General features: G+C 36.2%; 1 protein-coding gene across 1 annotated transcript in view; it reads right to left on the bottom strand.

Moving 5' to 3' along the window:
• Positions 1-1257: 1257 nt before the first annotated feature.
• fer1l4 (fer-1 like family member 4) overlaps positions 1258-8786 on the bottom strand; it is a 34803-nt gene continuing 27274 nt past the window's right edge. Inside the window, exons 37-46 of the mRNA XM_048173273.1 lie at positions 6637-6764; positions 6247-6417; positions 5807-5961; positions 5146-5327; positions 4818-4903; positions 3507-3605; positions 2902-3143; positions 2503-2804; positions 1967-2067; positions 1258-1864 (exon numbers count right to left, since the gene is read on the bottom strand). Coding sequence (XP_048029230.1) covers positions 1684-1864; positions 1967-2067; positions 2503-2804; positions 2902-3143; positions 3507-3605; positions 4818-4903; positions 5146-5327; positions 5807-5961; positions 6247-6417; positions 6637-6764 — 1647 coding nt within the window. The 3' untranslated portion in view covers positions 1258-1683. The remainder of the gene's footprint in view (positions 1865-1966; positions 2068-2502; positions 2805-2901; positions 3144-3506; positions 3606-4817; positions 4904-5145; positions 5328-5806; positions 5962-6246; positions 6418-6636; positions 6765-8786) is intronic.

Below are 8786 nucleotides of genomic sequence, written 5' to 3'. Positions count from 1 at the left end.
TTGGTAATTTTTTTATTACATCTTATCCATTACATTGAAATATGATGATGTATAGATCCATCAAACATTTCAGATCAGGAGCATAACCATGGAAACCGTGGTTTAATATTAAGTGATCATTTGCATGTCCATTAGCTGCCAGTTTTTTGTTGTATTCCCATGTGACAGTGAGGCTTCATTGGTGCATTCTATATAATTACACTTCTCTATATCACAGGCAATTATCTCAAATGAGTGGGTTTAGATCACATACTGCGAGATCAGCCTAGAGTGCTGTGTTAGAGTGAATTAAAGCACATGCTGTCATGTTTTTTATTATTACACTGCATGAGGAAATCAGAACAAGGTCTATAGAACAGGACTATCTAGTCTATTGAACTAAATAACTTGCGTCTGGTTTTTTTATTCTTCTAAAGATGCAGGAAGCATGTTCCAGGATGCAACACACTTTTATGCATTTTTCTATGGATGCTAGTTTCCATTAGTCATCTCATCCAGTAAACCAAGCAGCAGTGTCCTGGATGCAGTAGGGTTTACTGTCGTCAGGCTGGATGTCATTTCATTTATCAAATCTTCTGCAATGTATCTCTGAAGAATAGGCTTCTGTCATGAACCTCAAATGGCTAAATCCCTGCGTAAATCTACCCGATGTCTCTGATCCTTCTCTACATCTGCAAACAATACCCTATAAAACTTGACATAGCAGTATGGAAATATTTTGGAAAAACGGCAAGCAGTGTAAGTCCTAACAGTCTAGACATAAATCAAAGAGATTATTTTCTAAATCAAAGCAACATTTTTGGTGTTTACATTTTCCATGCATTTTTTCAGTCAAATTGAAGACATTCATTTTATGTTAGTAAATGGAATGAACTGAGGTTCATTACAAGATCATTTTATTTATGCAACTTACAAGGTTTTCTTAAACAACCTATAATATTTTTAACAGTTAGTGATTATCATATCACAAAAAAATATATATTAAAATTAATAGATTAAAAAACAGCAGCATGATTGGAAGTTTGGGGTGGGTAAAATTTTTTCAATGTTTTTGAAACTAAAAGTCTCTTATGCTCACCAAGGCTGTATTTATTTGATTAGAAATATAGTAAAACTGCATTGTTTTGAATGTGAAATATTATTACAATTTAAAATAACTATTTTCTATTTTAATATATATTTAAAAAGTAATTTATTTCTGTGATGACAAAGCTGAGTTTTCAGCATCATTACTCCAATCTACGGTGTAGAATAATCCTACAGAAATCATTCTGATATGCTGATTTAGTGCTCAAGAAACATATATTATTATTATCAATGTGAATAACAGTTGTGCTGCTTAATATTTTTGTGAAAATCGTCATCTTTTCAAGATTCTTTGATAGAGAATTTACTAGAAATCTTCTGTAACAACGTAAACGTCTTTTTTGATCAATTTAATGCATCCTTGATGAATGAAAGTATTACTTTCTTTAAAAAAAAAAATCTTACTGACCCCAAATGTTTGAACAGTAGTGTACATTAAATCATAAAGCATTAAATTGCACTTAATTTACTGACAGGCAATTGTTTGTATTGTTAAAGTGTTATTTAATGCTCACATGTTTTCCATTAAAAACTAATATTGGCTATGTACACATGGGTATCATTCTTTCCCCTCTTGATCAATGCATGCATTTCTGTTCATCCATTAACAATAAGCTGGCTGATGTGTGTAGGCATAGTGTAGAGGATGAGGCAGAGAAAAAGTCCCAGGATAACCAGAATGATCAAAGCAATGATGTACTTCTTGTACTTCTTCCAGATGAAGTACACAAAGGTCTTCAAGGGGTTCACAAACCAGTTGAAGGACGTCTTGGGACGGCTTGAGGGGACAAAAACGTATTTATGTAGCACATTTTAGCAAGTATATGACAATTAAAATAAAAAGATGCAAACTAGAAATTAATGCATTTAAGTCCCTTACTTTGGCTTGTCCAGAGGTTCGGGTTCTTTGCGTGCTTTTCCCACAGGGTTCTTCTCAGCTTCCTCAGCTGTCACCAATTGGAACTCTGCCTCTACTTTACCCTGCAAACCACAGAAATTAAGGGTTTGAGTCCGCCTTTACAAAGTAAACAAGTGCGTTACTACCAGTTTCGGGGGTAACGCATTACACAGTAACGCGAGTAACGTAATCAGATTACTTTTTACAAGTAACTAGTAAAGTAACGCATTACTTTTAAATTTACAACAAAATATCTGAGTTACTTTTTCAAATAAGAAAAAATAGAAAAACCCAAAAATAGAACTTTATTGTCATTATAAAAACAAACAAACAAACCAACAGCCCAGATAAGAAAAGTAACGCAAAAGTAATGTAATGCATTACTTTCCATAAAAAGTAACTAACACAATTAGTTACTTTTTTAGTAACGCAATATTTGAATGCATTACTTTTAAAAGAAACTTTCCCCAACACTGTTCGTTGTACTCAATTTTGGTGCACTGAAGAAGTTCATGTACCATTAAGAGGAAGGTGCTTCCACTGTTGTCCACAAACTGCAGATCTTCTGGTTTCATTTTGCTACGCTTGCTGGCCTTCTTTTTCTTCTTCTTCTTGGTTTTCCTCTCTTGTTCTGCCTCTCTCTCCTCTCTCTCGATGTCCTCCTGGCTCTTTAGTTTGATGAGCGGCCACCAGCCCTTCATCCTCTTGCTGCGGAAGATGGAGAAGCGTGGGCCAGCCTTGTCTTTGGCCATCTTGATGCTGCACTGCTCTGATGATTTTGCTGCCCGGACCATATCGCTGAGACGCAGCTCTATGGATCCTAACCAAAACAGTTAAAAAAAGGAATTTATGTTTTTAATGACTAACTAGAAAATGTAACTAGAATTCATATTTGACCAGTGACTAAAACCACTAACCCAAGAAGTCATTGGAACCGATGCGATCATAATCCCAGACCTGAAGCACCAGAACAGCCGGCTGGCGGAACTCAGTCTCCTCAATGGCGAACAGAGACTCCTTCTTCTTGTAGATGACCTCCTTCTCCGTAGGAAGATAGTCAAATTTGAAGACAAAGCGCCAGTTGAAGTTGCCTTCACCAGTGAGGGAATTAAAATGCACGTCCGTCTCCTGTTTCTCGTCATCCAGACCTTTAATCCAGCTGGTGAATGTAATACACATAAATGCACAAGCATATGTACATATATTTTTAGAAACAAATATTACAAACTAAATATTAATTATAAATATAATTATAATACTTTTTATTAAATTTTCAAATTTATGTGCTGCTTAATATTTGTGTGGAAACTATGATACTTTTTTTTTTTCATTATTTTTGATGAAAATAAAGTTCAAAACAACAGCATTTGTTTGAAATAGGAATCTTTTGTAGCATACATCTACTGACCCCAAAACTTTGAATGGTATAGTGATAGTTTTTATAGAATATAATTAATGAATTTTTTATGAGAACTATAAATGTTTTAAAGAAGCTTTAATTTATTTTCTTGTGCATCCTGACCCTTTAACATAGATGTCACTTGATGGCTCTCCAGTGAAAGGATTGACATCATCCAGTACAACATCGTCAGTATTCCAGATGATCACACGCAGCTCATAACTACAGACAAAGGGTAAATATTCTATCATTACACAAATATAGCACATCAGCAAGATGTAAATTAAAAGAACAGACTGGTTATTCTTGAGAGAGATGTAGGAAGGAATCTTCAGATCTTTAATTCTATATATTTAGTTTTTTTGGTGACATTGTGTCCTTTGAACAAGACATTAAAGGTGCACTAGAATGCTTTTTCACAAGATGTAATATAAGTCTAAGGTGTCCCCTGAATGTGTCTGTGAAGTTTCAGCTCAAAATACCCCATAGATTTTTTTTAATTATTTTTTTTAACTGCCTATTTTGGGGCATCATTAACTATGCACCGATTCAGGCTGCGGCCCCTTTAAATCCTCACACTCCCTGCCCCCCCGAGCTCTTGACTATAATACAGTGCATTTACAAAGTTAACACAGCTAATATAACCCTCAAATGGATCTTTACAAGATGTTCGTCATGCATACTGCATGCATGCGTCGATCATGTGAGTATAGTATTTATTTAGATGTTTACATTTGATTCTGAATGAGTTTGATAGTGCTCCGTGACTAAAGCTAACATTACACACTGTTGGAGAGATTTATAAAGAATAAAGTTTATGTGTTTATGCATTATACAGACTGCAAGTGTTTAAAAATGAAAATAGCGGCGGCTCTTGTCTCCGTGAATAAAGTAAGAAACGATGGTAACTTTAACCACATTTAACAGTACATTAGCAACATGCTAACGAAACATTTAGAAAGACAATTCACAAATATCACTAAAAATATCATGTAATCATGGATCATGTCAGTTATTATCGCTCCATCTGCCATTTTTCGCTATTGTTCTTGCTTGCTTACCTAGTCTGATGATTCAGCTGTGCACAGATCCAGACGTTAATACTGGCTGCCCATGTCTAATGCCTTGAACATGGGCTGGCATATGCAAATATTGGGGGCGTACATATTAATGATCCCGACTGTTACGTAACAGTCGGTGTTATGTTGAGATTCGCCTGTTTTTCGGAGGTCTTTTAAACAAATGAGATTTACATAAGAAGGAGGAAGCAATGGAGTTTGAAACTCAGTGTATGTCTTTTCCATGTACTGAACTCTTGTTATTCAACTATGCCGAGGTAAATTCAATTTTTGATTCTAGGGCACCTTTAAAATGGTCACGCTCACTGTGAGGCACTATAAATATTGCTTCAGTATAATATGATATCTTTATTACCTCTCTGGAAGTCTGGGTTTGATATTAACAGGTGGTGGTGGAGGTACATCTACAGGAAACATGTCAATCCACATGTGAACATAACCCTGCCAAGTAAAAGGCAAAGACAGAAGAGATTATGTCGCAACTACAAAGAGTAATTTGATTTTATAGAATACATCTTTAGTTGGAGTAAAAAATGGGAAGGAATGACAATGGAAAATGCCACAAATCAAACTTGAACTTCGGTGCATGAGCACCGCATTATTAAATGTAAGTGCAGATTTAATCAAGGCTAAATGGGTTGACTAAGAATGCTAACAAGTCATTGTGTGTGATGGAGTCTGACCTGAGGAAGGCCTGGCTTTTCCGCATTAAGCAGTGAGCGAACCTCCACATGCTCAGGAACCAGAGGACATGCTCCCTCACAGAACTCTCTCATCTCTTTCCATCGCTGAAGGACATTCAGAGCTTTATGCTCATCCAACTCTGCATAGTCTTCCTCTGTCTTCTTATTCTTCTTCAGCAACTCTGCAGCACCAAAGTCTCATATTAATAATCAGTTATTCATAAACGGATACATCCAACACGGTGTGTTACAAGACCTCAGTCTCATTGAAAATGTATGGGAGCATCAACTAAATATGCAAATGCAACACATATTTTATTAATTAATAAATAAAAATATAAAATAAAATTGTATATTATATATATAATATCATAGGTATTCATTCCTTAGGTATCTCATGTCATATTTGCATTTTGACATGAAAGAATATTTTTCTGTTGATCAATTAAAAAAAGGCAAATATCCGGGTTCAATGTCATAAAACAATAAAAGGATATGAATATTTTATTATTTTATTTATAACCCCTTATTTATATCGCTGTTTTGAGCCAAACTCAATTTTTCTTTCAGAAAACAGGGAAACAGAACAAAATGTTTATTTTTGTACTACATGAAGGTGCTTTATAACTTTTATTTTAAATGAATAAAACGCCATTTTCACCTTCTGGAAAAGCCTCGTTGGGAATTTTGAAGATCTTGTTGAGAACTTTAATTTCAGACTCCCGGTACTCTGGAGATGGAATCCCATTTTTGCGGCAGAGCTCCAATAATATCGCAGTGGGTTTCTTGGCATCTCTCCATTTATTATAGCCATCCCTGAAATCACAAGACAGTCTAATCTGATTTAACCTGTAGAGAGTCAAATGAAAATCAGGCTACAAAATGGCATGATTTGTCTCAGTCTAAAACGCTGCAGCTGCAAACAATCAACTGAGAGCTCTCCTAATGTGAGCTTTAAAGCAGTCGATGAGCTTTCAGAAATCCTGATGATGATGAAGACAATAATGACAACGACAGTAGTGGTCACGACAAAGATAATAATACTAATCATCATTATGATCATTATCGCCATCATCATTACAGGCTAAAGCCATTACCCACTTATCATAATGAAGGGCCAGGCCACACCCGGCACGGTGTCGGCTGAAGAAACGGTTCTCCAGGTCCACGCGGGTCTCCCCAATCAGGTCATCAGAGCCCACAAGGTCATGGTCAAACACGTACAGCGTGAGCTCTGTCTCCAAGGGGAAGGACACGGTCAGCTCGAACACTCTGTGGGGAGACGAGGGCGCAGCACATCAAATCAGTAAACGAACAATGATATCATAGACTAGTTTACAGCTGCCAATGTGCATGTGCTTTCAAGAGTAAAAAATACAGCGAAAAAATGCTATTTAATCTTTAATCTTAAAGGCGCGGCTTCCATTCTTACAGCCACCATACAGAACGCTACGGTTTCTCCCATTCATTTTGTGAATAGATGGCACTTACTCTCCAAACACTGGGTTCAGTTGTTTGGGAATATAGCGCTCTTTGCTGTCCATTTGCTGCTGGCCAACTTTCACCACCACATAGGGGTCTGCCTTTCCATTTGGGTCTGTGGGTGCCAGATTGGTTGCCTTAGGGTACACAAGGAAAAGAAGCATAAACAGTTAATTCAGATAAATGAACAGAAAATTCATGGAGACTTGAAGGAACACAACATACCATACCAACATGCATGCAATGTGTATATTCTTGTATAACTGTGAAACATGCAGGACTATTTAAAGGATTAGTTCACTTTCACATTAAAATTTCCTGATAATTTACTCATCCCCATGTCATCCAAGATGTCTTTCTTTCTTCAGTCAAAAAGAAATTAAGGTTTTTGATGAAAACATTCCAGGATTTTTCGCCATGTAGTGGACTTCAATGGAGCCCAAACAGTTGAAGGTCAAAATTACAGTTTACAGCAATCCCAGACAAGAAATAAGAGTCTTATCTAGAGAAACCATCGCTAATTTTCTTTAAAAAAATTAAAAATTGTATACGTTTTAACCATAAATGCTCATCTTGAACTAGCTCTCTTCTTCTTCTCTATTTGAATTCCAGCAGTGTAGATAGTGCTAAGTGTATTACTGCCCTCCACAGGTAAAAGTTTGAACTAAATTGTCATATATAATATGCTAGTGCAAGTATATAACAATTAGTTCAAACTTTGACCTGTGGAGGGCAGTAATACACTAAGCAGTGTCTACACTGATGGAATTCTAAATAGAGAAGAAGAGAGATAGTTCAAGATGAGCATTTATTGTTAAAAATTATAATTTTTTTTTTTTTTTTTTTTTTTTTTGAGCGATGGTTTCTCTATGCTGCAATGAAAGTCCACTATAGGGAGAAAAATCCTGGAATGTTTTCATCAAAAACCTTAATTTCTTTTCGACTGAAGAAAGAAAGACATAAACATCCTGGATGACATGGGGGTGAGTAAATTATCAGGAAATTTTAATTTGAAAGTGAACTAATCCTTTAATGGCAAAATGTAAATAGTGTAACTGAAGTAGCGACAGATCTTTTCTTCTGTATTGTGACACAGCATAGAGAAACTGATTATCAGAAAAGATAGAAATGGAGGGCGGGACTTAATTCTATCAGTGGGTTGCTGATTGGATAGTGGCAGATCTAAATGCGAGCTTGTAGATGATAGTTACCAGAAAGACTCCTGCCGGTTCACCAAAAGATTGAGTTATATATATACATTTTCACTCATACATTGATATAAACAACCTAAAATCGAAAAAGTTAATGTCTACTCTGTCAACAAACTGTGTGCAGGATTGAACACACACACAGTGAACACACACCCAGAGCAGTGGGTAGCCATTTTTTTTGCTGCGGCACCCAGGGAGCGATTGGGGGTTAGGTGCCATGCTCAAGGGCTTGTGGGTAATGAGAGTGGAAGAGAGCGCTGTTCATTCACTCCCCCACCAACACATCCTGCCGGTACTGAGTGCATGTGTATATATATATATATATATATATATATATATGTGTATATATATATATATATATATATATATATATATATATATATATATATATATATATATATATGAGTGTGTGTGTATTAGGGCTGGACAATAATTCAATATCAATATATATCGCGATATAATTTTTTTTCGATAACGGTGATATGATTTTTAAACACATTTCCGGTATTTCGATATATACATTACAACATTTCTCACTGACTTGAGGCGCAGCCGTTAGAAAGAGCAGAACGCGATTGGCCATTGGCGTGATGACGTACACCACAGAGACACGCAGCTATCAGCCAGTGCTCAGCATTAATATGGTTTGTTTAAAATAGCAACATGGAAAACAGACAGACAGAGTTCAGATAATGTATGTTTCAGTCGATGGATGCGCAAAACGTTACAACAACGATAATCAAAAAGCGTGGACAAAACAGTCACTCTTTGTAAACTGTTAACAGCTAGTGCCGTATGCTCTAATGTCCAGTCATTTACGCCGTCATCACCCGGATGTTGATAGCGCGCGAGCGCAGGTGAGACCTGAACAGCACACGATGCTATCTGTTTAAACTAAACTCATTTAAGCTTTGCTGATTTAAACCTTCAAGAACAAGACGCGAAAGA

Source organism: Megalobrama amblycephala, linkage group LG21, assembly GCF_018812025.1.
Source record: "Megalobrama amblycephala isolate DHTTF-2021 linkage group LG21, ASM1881202v1, whole genome shotgun sequence".
Classification (NCBI taxonomy): Eukaryota; Metazoa; Chordata; class Actinopteri; order Cypriniformes; family Xenocyprididae; genus Megalobrama; species Megalobrama amblycephala.
This window is presented reverse-complemented; position numbering and strand designations above follow the sequence as displayed.